Below are 19,600 nucleotides of genomic sequence, written 5' to 3'. Positions count from 1 at the left end.
TTGGTGAATTGTGACTTTTACCCTCATGTAAGTTCAAGGCTGTCTGTTCACAGAGGCTTTAAAATGTGTTACAAACTAGAACTGAAGCAGTAAGGCAAATGCTTCTGACAAGGAATGCAAATCACTTTCAAATGCTTTGAGAGGAAAAGATCCTACTTTTCTGGGTTCTCTGAGTTAATTTACAGTGTGCTTGTTCCTTTAAAAAACAAAAGAAGACCCACACAATAACGTATTGTCAGAAAGATAGCCAAGTTTTTCAGATCTCCCAAGTATTGTTATTTTATATAAACTCTTTTTTTTTCCTGACTGCTCAGCTGTTTTTGACCACTATTGGAAGTTCAGATGTAGTCTTTTTGGTTCAAAATCAGCCTTTGAATATACCCCCTAAATTTGTGCAAAAAATAATATGTGATATGGGATCCCTGAAGACGAGGTGAACAGAGGAACCTTCCATAAAGCAATTGTTGATACTACTGGGTGCATATGACAATGTTGAAAGCTCATACAACAGCAGTTGTTTTATTTAGTTCTCAATTTTTGGGTTTACTGTTTTACTGGGGAAAAGAAACAACCAAAACCAAAACAAAGCAAAATGAAAACAAACAAACAAACAAAACCAACCAAAAAAAACCAACCAAGAACCACAAGAAAACCAGACAACAGCTGTAAATGGGCTAGAATCAGAATCATCTTAACCTGTTATATAATGGTGAGTAGGTCACTGTGGATTGAGGTTTTTTAAAATAATGTATTAGAAAACTTATTTTGGGTATCTTTGTTAGCCCATCTCAAATCAGTTATAAACTTTGTTAGTACTAATAAAAGAAAGGAACAAGGTGTCTTGCATCTCTTGGGTTGAGTGGCAAGTTCGTTCAGTCATTTAACAAGGTAATACTGTACCTTGTTGTAGGAAAATTGAATAAATGCTTTCAGCATCTCAATTGATTTTTATTTTTTTCCTTAAAGCTTTAACAAAAAATCCATATATATATCAACAGACTCAAATTAGGTGAAGATCTATTTTGGACTGACCTGCAAAATTAAATTACCTTTGATGTGTGAGACAAGTCAATAGCCATTTCAGCCGTGGTATCACTTTCACCAGAGACAAAGGTGGAGATTTACAAATGTTTCTGTATCTAAGAAAGTGTCCTGGTAAACAGTGTAGGTGGAAGTTCATAGACAGCATTTTCCTCATTGATGCTGCAGTACCATTCATAATCCTTTTTGTAGAGCCCTCCTTTTTGGTCCACGCTCACTGGAGCCAGTGAGGCTCTACTCTCACAGGCGTCTGAAGTCAAGTCACTGGGGTAACTAGTTAGGTTACCTTTACCTAATTTTTGAGATTAATCAGAATACTAGTTTTATAATTAAACTGCAAGGAGAATGATGGTAGAAAAAAAATTCTTTTCAAACAAAGGAATGCTTACTGAAGTATTGTATATGTAATATATGTTATAACACCTATTGAAGTATTATACTGCAGTTATTTTGTCAAACAATTTTTGGCATAAAGGATACTGGAAGTTTAGTAGGTGTAGCTATACTGCTGTTATCAAGTAGGCATGAATTACTCCAAATGTTATTTCTAAAGAATATTTCTTTGCCATGTTAGATGGTAGCTCAAGTTCAAGTCTAATCTTTATTTTCACAAAGAGACATCATGTATCATCCTCACTTCCAGTAGGCAGAGAGGTGCTTTATATTGCAGAAAGTATCTGCCTACTAGTAGAAAATACAGTCAGATGTAAAAACGTGCTGGCAAGTAAAGCTGCCTTTGGAAATAAGATGTTTTTTGTGTTCCTCTTTCCTAAACTTTCTGCTGAGATCTTAGGGCCATAATGTAGGTTTAATCTCAGTAATCACATACATAATCTAAATAAGCATAAAATTTACGTCTACCATATGGTAATGATGGCTAGAGTGAAGTAAATTGAAAAAAGAATAAAGAATACTATTGACATTGTCCATGTCTCAATTTCTTGTGCTCTCTCTTGTCATTTCCTGTGATATGTAGGTGTATTAATATGGGATGCTTGCTAGTTAGACTAGTTAAGAGAAGATGGTTGAAAGTCAGCAATCCTTGGACTTTCTTATGTTCAGACAAATAAGGAAACCAAGTAAGATCGTAAAGAAACTTCTACAGAACATGTCCTCTTCAGTGAGGCATTGGATGATTTGAGTTGTGATTTCATTTTTTTTTCCTTTACGAATTTAAGACTCCTATGTTAAATGAGAGTTTTTAGAAAAATCTGAGTGCAGAAAGTATTCATAAGGAATATCACTGCTAATGTGGGGAACAAAAGGGAAGGCAGGTTCTTTTTTATTTTTTTCCAAAAAGTTTTTTTTTCTTTTTTCAAAATACTGTCTATTATCTCATAACAGCTTGACATCCCAGGAAGCTCACTGACAGAATGTAATTGTATAATCAAACTTAAAGTCTTAACTGAAGGCATATTGCCCAGGTGTTGTTTTTGTCTAAGGGTTTTGAAAAGTCTTGGGAGAAATCCACATCGAGTGAAGTCAAAATTGGAACAGCAGCTTGTGTCGTGTGTAACTTTGTGCAAAATAAGTATAGATTGCACCTCTGACATGGTTTATGGCACAAGTGTGTTCCTGTCCTCCTTGAAGGTACTTTCACATTCTTCCTGTTCAAAAGAGAACAAACTCTACAGAAACTGATTTTGCTTATCAGAGGAAAGTGACAATGGATATATTTTTTCCTGCTGGTGTGAAAAGAAACACAAACTCCCTGTGGCTTCAACTGGAGAGGTGGCTTTAGAGCACACCAAAATTTGACATTCCCTTCCTACTTGCATTGTGTAACATTTGTTTTCAGAAATTAAATCAGTACTGACCTTAACAATGCATTCCCACAGCTAAAATTGGACTGACAATGAGTGAGTCAGCATTGTCCTGAAAACAAACAAAGCTGTTTGAAGTTTCACAACTATTCTTGGAGAGTGCATGGAAAAATGTTTATCCAATGCTATCCGCTTGCGGTGAATGTACCCAATATTTATAGATAGATAGGGTAGTCCCTTTCAGTTGTAAGAGAAGCTTGTTGTACTGACTCACTTGCCTCACTCCATTTTCGCCCACTACTTTTCCCCAGAAAAAAACCTGAAAACAGGGATTACCAGCTGCAAAAAATTGTTTCCATCCTCAGACTTCTAGAGATCCTCTTCAAATTCGTCCTATTTAGTTTCATAGCGAAAAGCGTGTCAATTTTTGACCAAGAAAAAGTAGCTGCAGAGCTTAAAATTAGTTGTCTTTTTGATCCTTTCATCTCCTTTTGTCCTCTCCATACTATTTATAAGGAGAGCTGTCAGTATAGTGTGTTTCATCTCATGGTTCACGACACCATCTCCTACTGCCACTCTCTGATTTAGGCTTTTCTGAAAACCTGCCGTGGCTCAAAAATGTCACAAAACGAAATTAAATTGAAAAGTAGCAGAAGATTCTCCCCAGTTTGCCTCTCCCTTTCTGTGGCCTCTGAGGTAATTGCCTTTAAATTTTCCACTCTTCACATATGTTTTTCAGTTTTCAGGAAGAAGGCTGAGCTGAAATCTTTATATTGACCTGTCAATGCATAACTGATAATACAATAAAGTTATCCCCACACTCACTTTTTTTTTTTTCTGCCAGTGCTCCTTGTTTTTCTGTTTCCAGCACAGCTGCAGTGCTAATTGCTAATTGTTGGACTTTTTAAAATTAGCCAGTGCTATAAATCCTAAGTAGTAATGACTAAAATCTGGAGTCAATTATATAGCCAGTTTTGCGTAAGGAAGAAGTAGACCATCACTCTTCAGATGTAGCTAATGGATTCAGCATTGTCACCTCCTAACAAAAAAAGCTTTTGATTTTTCTACAGGAAAGCCAGATGGTTTCTATCTGTCCTTCATAGCAAATTTGACCTTTAAATGAGAAAACATCAGGGACCAGTGATTCATTGGCAGACAAAGGACTCAGCAGGCATTAAAGGACAGTGTCCTAATTGCCTGAGCTGTGTTTCAGATGCCCATTGATTAAAGAAGGTTCTGCAAAGACACTGCATTACAGGCGAGGTTATTGTGAGCACAGGCAGCACGAATACCTGGCTCCCAGCAAGCAGGAGGTAACTGCTGTCGGTGAAAGTAGCCCCATTCAGATTTGACAGTGCCTTTGGATACACACAGAAAAGGCTAAAATCAAACTGCTCAGAAGAGAGGAAAATCCTTCTGTGGACTGAAACACTGGGAGCACCCTCTGTGTTTCCAAGTCTGAGGAGGGCTCATCCCCCTTGATAAGAAAATGATCAGTGTGGTCATTTGGAAACTATCAAGAAGAGGGAGCAGATATTGTTTGTTCCTGAAACATTGAATATATCAAAGTAAAATGATTTTTATTCTACAGGTATAAAAGCTGAAACAGAGATGTGACTGGAGGTACAGAAAGAGTTTCTGAGCTAGTTTGTTCCTAAGCCTGAGATAATTTTTTCCTTTTTTTTTTTTTTCATCAGGCTTATAGTGAAACACCTACTGCTCTTTCCCCCTCCTCTTTCCTCTCCAGCCAGTCAATGGATAATTGAGAGTTGAGTTCCCAAGTTAGTGAAATGGAAAGGACCTCTAAGTTGGAGCTTGACAAGCCTTTTTAGGCAGCAATTGTCTGTCCCTTTTCACCTGACAAAATACAAGTATTGGTTAGAAGGTGGCACTAGGAAACCTTGCGGATGCCAATAGGAAATTTACATTTGTAGGAGAAATAAACTCAGTTTTGCTTGACTAGAGTCTCTTTGCTTCACTAGTCATATTTTCTTGCTGCTCTGGGGAGGTTTATTCTTTGTAAAAGTGTCACATTGCCACGGAGCTTATTTTGCTTCGGCAGATATTCATGTCTGTGTCCATTTGGGTAATGATGCTGCAGCTGCACACCCAGCTTTTCTGTTTCTAGGCTGTTGATTTTTCATGTATATTAATTAGTTTCAAAATACAAAAAAAAAAAAAGTTGGAATAAACATCACAACATGAACCAAGTGTGAGAACACTCTTGTTCTCCCGTTGCTTTATATTTCACTCTCTAATTGACTGTAAGTTTTTGGCCAGCATGATGAAATTCTGAGCTGGAATAGTATCATCTTTGTGTACTGTAGCAGCTGAAACCCTGATTTTCACACAAGTTCAATTTAGAGATGTTCTCTAACATCTTTAGTGCCTTCTGCTTAAAAAAAAAATATAGAGAAGCGTACATGGGCTTGTTTAGAAACTGCAGTTTGTTCAAATTCAACCCTTGAAAACAAAGGCTGTTGTTGGAATAGTGTTCCAAATGAAATTGTTCATGCAAATAAAACATGTGAATAGTTTGTTCTGTGAGTTGTTTAGGCTACAAGCAACAGGGAAAACAAGAAAGTATTTTACTGAAAAAGATGGAATGTGATAAGGGTTAAGCGAAGAATTTAATGCCAATTTCTGCCACATGAGTGTTGGATACTGAGTGCTGGTAATAATTATAAGGAAAAGCAGTAAAAATAATCATGAAAACACCACTAAATACTGTTGTTTTCTTTTTTGACTGTAAATTGGTCTTTGTCTGAGGTTTTAGTCGTGATGACATCCAATGTGTATTATGACCTAATGGAAAAGGACACTGAAGTTTCTCTGTAAGCAGCTGATTTTGCAATGAGCAATCCCATACTGATGTGACAAAATTATATAAAACACAAGCAGTGCTGCTTAATATTACTGGAAGAATAAATACTAGAGCAGCCACCAGTCTTTGTGATGCATTCTTCAGAATGGCTGACTTGCAATTTGTCTGAAACCTAAAGAGGATTGAGAAAGGGTTCTCATATATACATCTTCTATGACACCTTAAAATGCATTATTACCTTCCTCAGTAGTGATGAAAAGCAGAGCTTCATAAGTGTTCGGGAAGTATGGATTTGGATGCTGTCCTGAAGATAATAAAAGCTTCCACAGAATTTCTAAAAAGTTCATCATAACCTTGAGCCCTGAGTACCCAATTAATTTTAGGTAATTTTTTTAGCAGGGAGAATATGCTTTCTAGTGAAAAAAAAAATCATAGTTTAATATGATTCCCCTGGCCCATATTGTACAGTAGATCAAATTTGAGGACAAAGAAAAATAAAAATCTATACAAATCTGCTCTTTGGTGAGAGAGAAAAGGCAGTCCTGTGGTTAAGGAACAAAAGACCTAAGTGAAAATCTTGCAACTTTACAAGAAAGTGCACTTACCCACATAAGCTCTATTCCCTACTGGGTGTATGTATCATATCTCAATCCTAAGTCTGTCACACTTCTGAAAATGCAAAATGCCAGAAAAGGGTAAACCTGGGGAGATTCATTCAACAGAATGAAGACATTGAGCTGCCATTATCTCAGACCTTTAACTACATTTTTTAATAAGATAAGTGTTTTCTTGAGTATTTCATGTCTCCTTTTTACCATCACGTTTTTTGTGCTTTACACAACTCTGTGGGCCTGACTGGAAGTTTTCTATGAAATCAGCTTTATAAACACATTTGGTGCCCTTTTCCAAACAATACTTATTCTACCTCTCCTTGAAGACACTTCAAGCAAAAACAAAGTCCAAATTTATTAGCAGTTAACAATGCCCATTATTCTGGTAGATGTTATGCTCTTCCCCTCTCAGTTAACTTTGTGCTGGGATAATGGTGTGAAGTAGTGTTTCTTTCTTTTTGTTACTGTAAAATATATTTTTCCCATGCTTTGGCTAAGTTCCTATCCTATGTGGAATTCTGCTGCGAGTGATGATCAGTGTTTTTTTAGCTCATCATCGGTTCAGCCACAAGTAATTTATATTTAAATGCTTCTCTCCTCACCCTCACTCCCCCATAGTTTCTTTTGAACTGTCTGTCATGGTCTCTTCCCCTTTTTAATTTTTATTTGTCTTTTGAAAAATAAAAGCTCTACCATGACAACTGGCAGTAGCTTTCTTACAAGGCGCTTTAAATTTTACTGAAGGATAATAAAATTTCTAGTCGCCCAGTTTCATATAATTCTGCAATCCTTTGTTGTACAGTTTATTGCTAAACTATCCACTCTGCAGGGGGATAGTAAGTGGATACATTTAATATTTCAAGTTGCATGTCAGTATCTTCATGGACTCTACTTGTTCATTCAGCCTTTTCATCATTGAATGTTCCAAGTTCTTCTGTTGAGACCTAATGTTAAAAAACAGTGTTTGTATATGGTGTGGGGTTTAAAGCTTCCTTATCTGGAAACAAAGCAGAAGTTTAACCGGATTCATCAAGTGTATTTATTTTCTATTTAACAAATACTAAACTAAAACACTGCTGTTGATTTAAATATCAAAGTGACAGCTTTAAGTAAATCTTCAGGTGGAATACCTTTGATGCCTTCATGGTGGCCATCCTTCATAAGTGTGTAGAATTGAGATAATTGTATAATTCATCAGAATTTCGCCCCCCAAATTCACCTGTATTTTTAGCACTGTGCAAAGATCTCTTCCTAGTTGGCCTCGTCTGTGAGAAACTACTGGCTTTTAGAATATATCATTTATGTTGGAACTCAGAGATTTCAAATAAGAACTACTGTTGGTTTTCCTACAAGAACTAGAAGTCAGTTGCTGCTGTTGCAGCTCAAGAAATAATTTGTAGTTTTGCCGTGTTTCTTCTCATCTAGGTTCCAGCAGTCAGTTTTAATGCAGGGCTGAAAAACTCTCATGCAAAGATTTGATACTCAGCAGCATTTGATCCTGCTGTTCATTGCAAACTGATTTTAAGATCCAACCATGGGTAAATTTCTTTGCACATATATCAGTGTGCCAGTGTGTTTTCTGGGAAGTGGGTTTAATTAGTCATTAATTCCATAGAATTAAGCTGCATCTTAATATCCCTAACTGCAGGAATTCTGAGAAGGTCTTCCGTGAGCGAATTAGAAGATCGCTGAAGTGTTTGATTACTAGAGTTGTGTAAAAGAGCATTACGGTGATTTTTCCTTTTTTTGAAGCCTGGAGTGAGCAATTTTCCTGAATTCTCATTAACATCACCTTTTCTGTGAGCATGGAAATAGATCTGAAAGAAATCTGTGCTGTAATTTGGGGAGGTATTTAAACTTGTGCATAATTGCAAGCATGTGAATAGTCCATTAACTTCAGTTGGATTCTACTGTGTGCGTCATTGGCTGTCTAAAAACTTCTGATATGTCTGTGGGAGATAATAAACCTCCTTCTCATCGTGTTTGTTACGAAGATAAAAGTTCTATACTATTAGCCTGAAATATCTGCTGAATCTCTCCCTGGTACGTGCTTTGTTGAAAGTTTGAACTTTTCCTGTTTAATCCATTCTTTCATGATGATCAAACATCTTTTTGAGAGGAAGTTGAGGAAAAACTCAATTTATGCTTACTTCCAACGTATCAGTTATAATGGTATTTTGAGTAAAGCAACTTTATGATCATAGAGCTTTTTTCCAGCCTAAACCATTCTATGATTCCATGATCTTTCCATACTTGGGAGGCTAACTTAGACTTTTATTACAGCTCTGAAGAGTACTATTTTATAGTAGGTTGCCTTTGAAAGGAACAGAGAGTTATGCTAAACTGCAATCTTGGAGCATTTTTGCTGTCATAAAGAGTGTGGTTGAGTATGTGTTTTCCTTGGTGCACTGAAAGCATACAAAATAGGAAGGAAAGGCAGTATCATCTCACAAATCCGACCTTATTAAGTGCACTGTTGAAATAATTTGGCTCACATTTTTTTCAATGCCTAAAAAAAAGGGAATGCATGGAAAACGTTCAGGAAAGACTTGATTCCTTACTGTTAGTCTCCTTAGTCACAACCACAAGAAGGTTAAGAAGAAACGTAAATCATTTGATATTTGCCTACATGAGGGGGATTTCTGATAGGCAGCTCTTTAATAGAAAAAGTTTTAATGAACTCGACTGTTTGAGATGGAAATTGGACAAATTCAGATAGCAAATAAGTCACACTTGTTAAATAGGACAATTAATCATTGAAACAATTTACCGAGGATGTGAAACATTCTGTCTTTGTATAAAGATACTGTAAAGGAGATTCTCATAGATAAAGTAGAAGATAAGTACTTGGTGAAAAAATTGTTTGATACCATTTTACCTAGTTCATTATGCAGGAGACTGAAGTACTTGAATGTGATGGTCTCCAGAAGAGCTCGTGTCATTTGAGATTTATCTTTATGGGCATAAAGCACGTTACTAGGTGGCAGCAATAAATTTTCTGCAATTAATGTGGATTTGCTGGGCAATTTACATATTGTGATTAGCACTTCTTTGCAAGGTAGCTAGTATTTAAGGGGATAGTATTGATTAGGCAATGCTCAGATCTAGACTTCTCAAAAGAGTTTTGAAAGAGGGAGGGGATAAAACCAATCTCAGTAGAGTTAAGGTTGGGTAGTCCTATATGTTAGAGAGTGTTACCATCTGGATCAGTTCTGAAAAACTGCCATGAAATTAGTTGGAAGTCACAGAAAGGCCCCTTCATTAATGTTCTTGGCTTTGCCAAGATGGAAATAGGGAAGTATGGATGTTGCTGTATTCTTAATTATAGTGCATTGAGCTTTTAATTCATACATGAATTGTGTTACTGGAGCGATGATTAAACTGTGTTGCTGTCAAAAGGAAAAACAATATGAGGGGTAGCAGTGTCTCCAACCTTTTGTGGATGGTGGATACAATCAAAGTTAATGACCTTCACACCCACCACCTAAAGGTCAGATTTGAGAGAGTTGATTTGCTCAGCCCTTCCTCTGATTCTGTGTTCTTTACTTAACTGCCTTACAGTTTATAAAAGATGGTGTTACCTGAAAATAGGTGTAGAGTAAGGAAATGTTACATCTTTTCAGAAATTATTAGGGTCATCCAGACTCTTCCAAATTTGTATTTAATATGCAAAGCTGTGTGTTTTTTCTCAAGTGGCATTTCATTTTTAGAAAATGTTGAGTATTTTCTCTTTTTTCTCGTACCACTTCAGTTCTGCTTAAACTCGTATGTCCAAGTACTTCCCTTGACTTTCTGGCCTTGAGCTTTGAAATTAGTAGTTGGGGCAATGAGATGTAGGGGCCTGTTTCTAGCTTATTTAAACACTGATTTTGATGAAAGGATTTAAAATAGGTGTTTTATACAGCACTGTAAATTTCCAGCAATCTGCTGTAACTTAGAAGTAAAAGAGAGATTCTCTACTAAACTGTCTTAGCTGAAATCACTGTGTCTGCTGCTGTATACACAGATAGCATAGTGCATGTGTTGAACTAATTTTAGCCATTTCTGCCCCCATTCCAGGTGCAGGACAAGTTTCGTTTGGACCTGTCTGATGAGGAAGCTGTCCATTATATGCAGAGTCTAATTGATGAAAGTGTTCATGCCCTCTTTGCAGCTGTGGTGGAGCAGATACACAAGTTTGCACAGGTGAGATACCTTCTGCTCAGTTGCTGGTTTGTGTGAAAGCTGAACAAGGTGAGAGGTTGCAAGTGGTTGCCAGGACTGGAGAACAAACTAATAGTGATCTTAGAAAAAGTTGGGAAGCACCTTAGCAAATGTGCAGGTTCTGTCACCTGCAGTCAGGGTAGTTCCTGGTATCAATCCAGGCTGGGAGATGAAGAGATTTAGAGCAGCCCTGCTGAGAAGGACTTGGGGTGCTGGTGAGTGAGAGACTGGGCATGACCCAACCTTGTGCAATCACAGCTCAGAAAGCCAAGTGTGTCTTGAGATCATCCCCAGCAGTGAGGGCAGCCTGGCAAGGGAGGTGATTCTGCCCCTCTACTCTGCTCTGGTGGGACCCCACCTGCAGTGCTGCCTCCAGCTCTGTACTGTCTTATTGCAAGCCACTGTAAAACAATAAAATATTTGATTCTCATGTAGAACAAAACCATGTTCACAAAAGCACTTCTGCTTTGAATTTACAGTGGTTTTCTTTTTTTTCCTCTAAAACCATCTGACATTTGGGTTGTGCTTGTCCAGGATTTAAGATACTACACTGTTTGCCTTAAGTATTAGACTCATGACAAGAAATGGAATTAAGAGGAAAAATGAAACTGCTCTGAAAAGCCAGTCATTATCCCAGTTATTTTTATTGATTCTTTCTTCAAAATGCTGATCAAATTCTGACATAAACTGAGCAGAACTATTTTTATGGCTATCCATTTTGCTGAAGATCTTCTGTTGTTGCCTTCAAACTTAGTTTTTATTTTGAAGAATTGCACTATATAGTGCAAAATAAGAAGGAAAAACGTCATTTACATCCACACATATATTGAATAAAGGTGATCTTTTATGTGATGTGAAAAAAGGAAGTGTAATTATATGAAAATGATCTGAAATTCGTTGTCATTTAGTATGGATCACTTTGGTCTTTATAATTTCATAACACAAAGTGCGAAATGCCTGGCATCTATCTTGGGGTTCGAGTAAAAAAAAAAGGCCATTACAAAGATTCAACATCAAAATTTTAAGTGCTTCCAATATGTGTGTAGGTCTTCCTTTTAATCATGTACAGTCACTTTTTTAAGACATGTCTTTTTACTTCATTGGCTTTAGGTGACTGCCAGACTCTCCCAGATAATTGTTATTGCATTTGTGAAGCTGTGTTAGTAAGTCAGAGTTTACAGGTTTGATTTAGATGACCTTTACTTTTTCCATTCAGGCTTGTTCTTGCTTGATCTTTCTTCAGCACTTACAATTGCTTTTAAAATCTCAGGACAGATTGTTCAGAATATGGAAAGGTACCAATGAATGTTATCCCAGGCTTCTGTGGGATGGGCCTTAGAGCAGTCTGGTCTAGTGGAAGTGTCCCTGCCCATGGCAGGGGTTTGGAACTAGTTGAACTTAAGGTCCTTCCAACCATTCTGTGATTTCAGCTCCCAGGAATGGTGTTCTAAACAACAAGCTGATACATACAGCAGCATCTTCCATTCATATTTTTGGGAGTTAAAAAACAAGCTCACAGTGTATATTACACTTTGGATACCAAATAAGCAGATGTGCCAGTCACTGCTGTCACAGTTATCTCATTTTGAGGGTTTTACCTCTCCAGTGGCCCGTGCTGAACTGCAGCACAGTCTTAGGGGTTGTGTTTACTGAGGCCCTGAACTCCCCTTGTGCACTGCTGCAGAGTGTGCAAACTGTGTGCTTTTAGCTTTCCTTTCTGCTTTTGGCATCTGATGCCTAGAATGAAAACAGTAGTGTGTTGCTTTGTAGGTGCTTAGGGCATCTCTTGACTCCATGTGATGTAGGATTCTTCTGCTAGTTTTGGAGTTCCAGTTATTGCCTTTATTCACGCTCTAAAAACAGTTACACCTACAGGCTTGCCCCTGCAAGGATACTGGATGCTTGCAAGTGTGAGGAGGGTGCAAAAAAACCAGTCACAAATTAATCAGCAGTTGGCAAGTCTTAAGAATCTGAGGTCTATTAATGTATTTTAAAAAAAAAAACCTTACAAAAAATTCATTGAAATTAAGTGTAATTAATGTCTATTCCCTTTATATTACAAGTGAAATAGGACACTTTTTAGTGATACTTGGTACTTCATTGGTCAAAATCATTATCGTTCCTTTTTGTTTGAGACGGTCTTAAGAATTTGCTGCTGTAGTCTTCATGGAGTCTCTAAATCGTTAAATGAACAATTAATGGGTCATTGAATTTGCTGTAAAGGGGTCATCCCACACAATGGCCAACTGAAGCTTCAGTTTGTTCATTTTGAATTGCCAATGGCCTTGCTCTTAAAAGTATTATAAGTTGACTGAAAAAAACCCCAACACTACACAAGTGTTATGACACAAGTGTAAACAGCAGATTTAGCTTAATGCCACATAATATTTAATTTTAAATGCTCTTCAACACTTTTTTTTTGTTTATCAGTAGATATTTGTTCTTTTACTGCCTCCAAAATAGGCCAACAAGGAATCTGTGCAGTCTACTGCAGCACTTAAGAGCTTTTTAATAAGGTTGGTTATTATAGTAACCACGGTGTTTCAGTATTCTGTATGTCACTCTGTAGTAAGTAAAATGCTTGGATAAGGTACTCAGGATGTTTTGGAATCAGCTCAGTATTGTTCTTTTGTACCAGTATTGTAAATTGATTTTAGTTCACAGCTGTGTTACAAAGCCTTTGGTTTAATTTCTAATGTATCTCTAATTGTTATTTTATCAGATATTTTACAGACCTTTTTATGCACTATTTGTCTCCTTAACAGTTATCTAAAAAATGTTGTCTGAAAAGTAAATAAATTTAACATTTAGAATAAGATAATGGTGTTGTACAATAGTGCTCAAGAGGAGGAAGAAGTGCATACCAATTTTAATCGATACTAACGAAGACTGGATAGGCATTTCTCCCTGGAGAGTCTTTTTCATTTTAGCAGCATTATTTATTTCTGCAGAGGCAGGAAACAATCTCCAAATGAAGTGTCTAATTTCACATTTTATTTCCCATGTAAATTTACAAATCAAGTCAGTTGCATTTAGGGGTGATGTTAAGCAGTGATTAGAAAAGTGAAAGTTTGTGGGTTATGGGATGTCCCACCTAAAGTGTAGCTGTACAGCTTTGGGGTTTTATCAATGCTTGACTGCTGTCTGCTTAGGAACAAACTCACTTACTATGCTGTGGAAGTTCATGGCTTTAGAATATCTCCAAACTGTAATCCCAGTGCTGCTGTATCCCAGAATGAAGGGACCTCAGGACAAGGCTTCTGTATTCCTTCCTATTGGATGCCAAAATAAAATAGGGAATATCTACCAGCAGGATTGTGTGGATTAACTGAAATCATTTGTCAGGGGGCAGATAGAGTTGGCTTCTGTGCTGTTTTTTCTCTTAAAGGTTGTGAAAATCACGTGCCCCTAGGCATTTCACCATGCTTTTAAACACAGAATTCCATTTGCTCAAAACTTTTGTTCTTTGAGAGTAAACCAGGTTGAATAAACTCTGTTCTATGTCTTTTTTTTTCTTTTAGTATTGGAGAAAATAAGCCTTTTGCCTACACGTGATGGAAACAAACAAATGCTCAAGAAAGAGACTTTCTCAAGCCCTTGTGGACTTCACGAAGCAGCTTTGGAAGGAAAAAGCTGCAGATTTAGGAATATGGAGCACTGAGAGCTCAGAAGGTAGAGAAGCTTTTTGAGTCTCTGTTCTTCACAGGTTTAAAACCAACCAATTTTTAAAGGAACATGATTGTTTATACCATCTTTGGGGGCCTCAAAGGTCGAAGTAAGCAACTTCCTCTCAAGCCAAAGATAACTGGAAGAGGCTGGATTTGATGGGGATTTCTTCTACCTGTTAATATATTTTCTTATTTAAAATATAAGTACATACAAAGTTACAGCAGTGAGGTCGCAGTTCCTCGCTGCAGCAAAAACCCTACAGAACTATGGCAGTCTCCTCTCATCCCTTCCCACCAACTTTGTTCCCCGAGTAAATTTTAAATGTAATGTCATATGATCCTTTATTTCCCACCTCGGGCAATGTTACCATTTAGAAAGGACAATCATTTCTTGCCTGCTTACAAAAATGTTTTTAAATGTTGGTAAGTTACCCAGCCATAGGCAGCCAATTAAATCATCACTAACAGGCTCAGCAACCAGAATGCACAGTGAGTGGTTCAGTATTTCACACTTTTACTCTCAATGTTTTCTGTACAGTGATTATATATTCCTCACTCTAATAAAATCTTCGTTGTCGCAGTCTTGAGGTGTTCTGTTTTGTTTTTTTAATCTTACCTGCTGAGACATGGCATACTGGAGGATTATGTTTATAACTCTTGGCTTTTTGTGAGGATTTTCACTTCTCGGTTCACTTAATGCTGAAATAAGGCCACTCTTGAAATTACTTTTGTGCCACATGTTGAGTTCATAATGAATCTGTTTTGTATGATCAACAATGTAATTAGCTCTCCATAAATGTGTGCCCTGCTTCAAAGGGTGCTCTTATACTCCTGTATTTTTCTTATATAACAATTTCAGCCAGAAAAAATCCTTCCCAATTATAAAGATAAGAGGGACTGATTTGAATCTGAATCTGACTGATATTAGTGAGTGAATCTTGCTTTGTGCTTTTGCCCTTCTTTTCCCCTGTATGTGTCACTTAAGAACTGCATTACCGTAGTTACTAGTAGTGTTTGTGTCAGCTGGGAACACCCAGTGCCACAGAGGAGCTACACTGGTACCTTTTATCTTTACGTGACTCTTTTTTGGAGAAGTAGTAATTACCATTTGCTTGCAGGTTTTCTTCTGGTCTTGCTTCACCTGGCACACTTACATACTTCTCTACTGCCTCTGTTTTGCATGAACTCATTCTACATGCAGTACTTTGTGGTATCTTCCAAGTGTAATTCTGAGAGCTTGGAATTTTCAGACATTCAGAGAAAATTCTGCAAAAGGTCTTTTTCTTTTTTTTTATCTGTTTTGAAGGTGCATCCTATATGCTCACACAACTTTTGATCTGTATGAAGCAGCCACACTTTATTTGACTTGAATTCTTGTCTCCTAACCCCCAGCCCTTTCAACTGTATATGTTATAGGATTTTTCCTCTATTTTTCTTGAAGAAAACTTTCTGTTCTTCCTGCTGCAGACTAATTACCAGTTACCCAGACAGGCCAAGGTTTGTCTCCTCATTAAAACCCAAAAGACATCATCAGCTCAATCATACAGCACATTTCACTTTGCAGAGAGGTTTATAAAGTGATAAATATTAATTTTTTATGAACACGCTACAAAATAATACATGGTTGTTCAGTATGTCGTGTTTTAAAATTAATTAACCTGTTCATATACTGGGCTGTGCAACAGCCTATTAAAATTGTACACTAAGTCAGTTATAAATGTTATAATGTGAGCCTGACTTCACCGTAGATCACTGAAAACTTCGTAAATGGAGACTATCAGGCATATAACACACTACATGTAAATAAATGTATGCTTTATGCCTCATCTTCTAAATACCAAGTATTGTTGAAAATTGTTCCTACAAGTTCACACATCAGTAGGTCTTTTGGTTTTTTTTTAATACTCATATACACAGTTCTGACTTTTTTTTGGTAAAATTTGATGGCTCTTGGCGCTTCATGTGGCATCATTTATTTAAAGTAAAACGCCCAGGAAAGAAAAGGAGAAAACCTGAACAAGCTGAGGCATTGGGGGGAATAAGTTATTTTGTTTTAAATTAAAGGTTTTCTTTTTAGATATGTTAGTCTAAAGCTTTGACTTACTAAATTAAATATGTGTGATATATTATCTATCATGGCTCAATATCTCTACATAATACCATGATTATATTATTTGTCTATTGTCTCTAATACCTTCTGAATCCCTTGAATAGCTACTGAAGGTGAAATCCTTATATGTTTCACAAAGGTAGATCCCTGATCAGGGAAAGATCTTCAGGGGAGTGTCAGACAGGAGTTTCCCCCTGCATATTTATTTGTGTGTATGCATATGTGGGGCATGCACACACAAACACAAAATTCTGGATAGAGTGAGGCTGTGAGCTCCATCATGTGTATCAGAGCATGATGCAGTATTTGGTAGGAAACCAGGCTGTACCAGTTGTGTCACAGAACAACTTGTCAAAAGTCATCCTGTTAAGTGTCCCCAGGAAGCATTGCAGAGGAAAAGAAACAGAACAGTCAGTAATTTTGCCATGGGCTTGTTTTGCCCAGCAGTTGTATTTTACATAACTGGAGATAAAAAGTGCAATAAATCTAGCTTGTGGGTGATTTATTTGCCTTTCAGCATCCCTCTTGGCTTCATCCTGATTTTATTCTGGAATCTCTGGTGGTCTTTCTTTGGGATTGAGGGTGGGTGAAGCAAAAGAAATCATTCTTTTCTTTTTTCTTCCCTACCTATAGACTGTCACTGGTTGTTTTCAGCTGCCGGTGCATCCAGAGCAGAAAGTGTCACAGTCAGCTTTTCTTTTGGGGATGAAGAAACAATAATTGTCAAAGTAGAATTTTTGGGGAGGGTGGGGTAGGAGAGTGAGAAAGAAATGGATGGAGTCTTTGCTTTAATATAAAAGGCATGTATCCTTTTGGCAAGAAATGTTCCTGTTCTTATAGACAGTTACCTGGCTTTGTTGTTCTTGTGTGCAATCTAAAATAAAAAGCACTTTTGAAAGGCTTTAGAGGGATAATGGCTTTGGGAAGGGGAAGGAGGAACAGAGAATAGGAATCTTAACACCTCCTCTCAGAGTGGGGATAGCAGAAAGAGAGGCAGACTAAATGGCCTACCTTTTGAACTCAGGAGAGGTTTTACTCACAAGACCCAGTGTCATCAGCAGAGAGTAAAATACTGTGCTTATTATGAAGTATCTGAAGCGCCTACATTTAAGGAGTCTTAAGGGAGTCATTGAAAACAGATTGCAGGTGGATTGTGTTAAAATAGATTTTTGTAACCTCTTCAGCTGATGTGATGATTCTTTGAAATAGTGAAGCTACTTGAAGTGTGATATTGGTGTCCTGACTTCCGTGATTTAGATTGGGCCCTGCCAGGGGGAAAGAAATTTCACTTAGGAGGATAAAATGCCCAACCCCAGTTGCTTCCGAAGTATTGAGACAGTTCACTTGCATGGGTTCAAACCTGAAACAGCAAGAACACTGATTGGGGGGGGGAATTCACTGCTCGTCTACACAGGCATTAATCAGTTAAGCTGTGTGTGGGACTGTCCTTTCCAAAGGGGATTAAACTAAACCCCAGGGAGGTACTTAAATTCCAAATAAAACCTCTCCACAATTAGAAGCTGTGCAGAATTTAACAGATCCACTTTGAATTCCTTCCCTTGACAGAAAAGCATTTGTCCTAATTTTTTCCCTACTGCTTTTCTTCAGTGGTGATGGATCAGAGGGTGGCAGCTTCACAGCCTCAGCCAAGGATCAGTGTTCACAGCCTGCAGTGCACGGAAAGCCCTGTGAAGGTGTGGCTGAGCCAGGGCGGGGCTCTGGGGGGCTCTGGAATCTGTTCTTCCATGGTTGAGCCATTCAGTTTGGTCCAGCCTGTGGTCCTCACAGTGATAATCAGATAAAGCCCCTTTCCTCTTCTGACTGGGGGCTTGGGTGCTGATTGGCATACGTAATAGGTAAATCATGCAGATCCACATTCTGCAGTGTCAAGCTGCTTTTTCTGTACGTGATCTATAAAATGAGAAGATACTTTGCCACAGTCCTTTTTTCGGTGTGTCTTCTTTCACTGTGAATCAGATTGTAAAGTTAATTGTAGCCAAAGGCTTTCCTTTGTCGTGTCTGTTTAATAAAACATGTCTCTCTGATTAGAGACTGAAAAACCCACATTACAAAAGAAAAATGGCTTTTTTATTAAGTAAGTTTGTTTTCTTTCTCAGGCATATGGAAACAGTTTTCTAGCAGAGAAGAGGGGAGATAATTAGGTAAAATCTTTGCTTTTAACAAACCATTCACAAATTACGTCTCTTTGAACTTTAGGTGGAGTAACTTAAGTTCCATGTCTGCATGCATGTGTAGAGATCTGTATGGTTGTGCGTCTTGCCTATCTGGTGATGTAGTGCCTTGTGATGGGGCGCTGTGTCCCCAGGGCAGGAGCAGAGCTTTTTTTTCTTCTCCATTAAATATTGGATTGGTTTTTTTCCCCATATCTGGGGATGTCAGTTGTACTCATTCAGTGCAGTCAGCTGCCTGTCACTTTTCGAATGCTGTATTTTCATCAACTGACATACGAATGAGAGATTTCTAACAAAAGCACAGCTGGTCTAGTAGCACTATCTATTCCCTGAAGTAGGCAGCTTCCATTTCAGCCTAAACTTGGAATTTTTTGCCTCTGATGATGCAGTGACAGACTCAGGGGCTGAGTCTTCTGACCCAGTGGAGGTGAAGGGGAAATGGTTGATGCTGTGATGGTTGTCTGAGTCATTCACCATCCTCAGGGATGAGGACAGCAGCTTGCATGGCTTGAAGCCCACTCTTTAAAGGAGTGGTTCAGCTGAGGTCTCTGATCAGGTTCTGCCAAGGCTGCATTACACTGGAAGCTAATTCAGCTTCTTTTCCAAGGGAAAGCACAGCAACAAACCTCGGGACAGTGAATGAGGTTTTCTTAAAAGTGAAGTACATGGCAGAGACCTGGCTACCATGAGAGCTGTACTTGCTGAAATCCTGAATGTGGGGAAAAAATGTGGTTGTGTAGTTCAGAGTTGTTTTGTGTAGTTAGTCCACAAAATTTAGTAAAACCTGTAGGTAGTATCTTCTCAAGGATGTTGGGCCATATTGCACCTATCTCTTCCAAGTTGCAAACAACATGCCAAGTAACAAGGTGCTATGGCATCTTACTCTGCAAATGAGGAGATGGCAGGTTTTAGCTCCTGTTCTGCTTCTAGCTTGACAGATGCTGCTTTTGAAACGAGAACTGAGAGGCTCTGTGTTACAATCATGTCTGTGGCTTTCCTTGTCCATCAGCCTTGAAGTTTTTTTTGCTTTCCAAACTTCCATTTCCCTCCCAGCTCTGTAAACTCAGCAGTGCAGGACCCATTTTTAACTTATCTCACACAAGAAGTACCATAGCTGTGGGCTTTAATTTCAGTTGGATCTGGGAAGTACCACTTGCCAAATAGCAGTGTGTTTTGATTGCACTTTGC

The 19,600-nt window shown here is 37.9% G+C and overlaps 1 protein-coding gene across 1 annotated transcript in view; it reads left to right on the top strand.

The window, feature by feature from the left end:
• The window catches only part of PIK3C3 (phosphatidylinositol 3-kinase catalytic subunit type 3), a 68,896-nt gene extending 54,199 nt beyond the window's left edge, over nt 1-14,697 (top strand). Inside the window, exons 24-25 of the mRNA XM_027671047.1 lie at nt 10,299-10,424; nt 13,964-14,697. Of these exons, the coding sequence (XP_027526848.1) occupies nt 10,299-10,424; nt 13,964-13,978 (141 nt within the window). The 3' untranslated portion in view covers nt 13,979-14,697. The remainder of the gene's footprint in view (nt 1-10,298; nt 10,425-13,963) is intronic.
• The last annotated feature ends 4,903 nt before the right edge of the window (nt 14,698-19,600 follow it).

Source organism: Neopelma chrysocephalum, unplaced genomic scaffold, assembly GCF_003984885.1.
Source record: "Neopelma chrysocephalum unplaced genomic scaffold, ASM398488v2 Primary Assembly neopelma1_97027, whole genome shotgun sequence".
NCBI lineage: Eukaryota > Metazoa > Chordata > Aves > Passeriformes > Pipridae > Neopelma > Neopelma chrysocephalum.
Note: the sequence above shows the minus strand (reverse complement) of the source record. Positions and strands in the feature narration are given on the sequence as shown.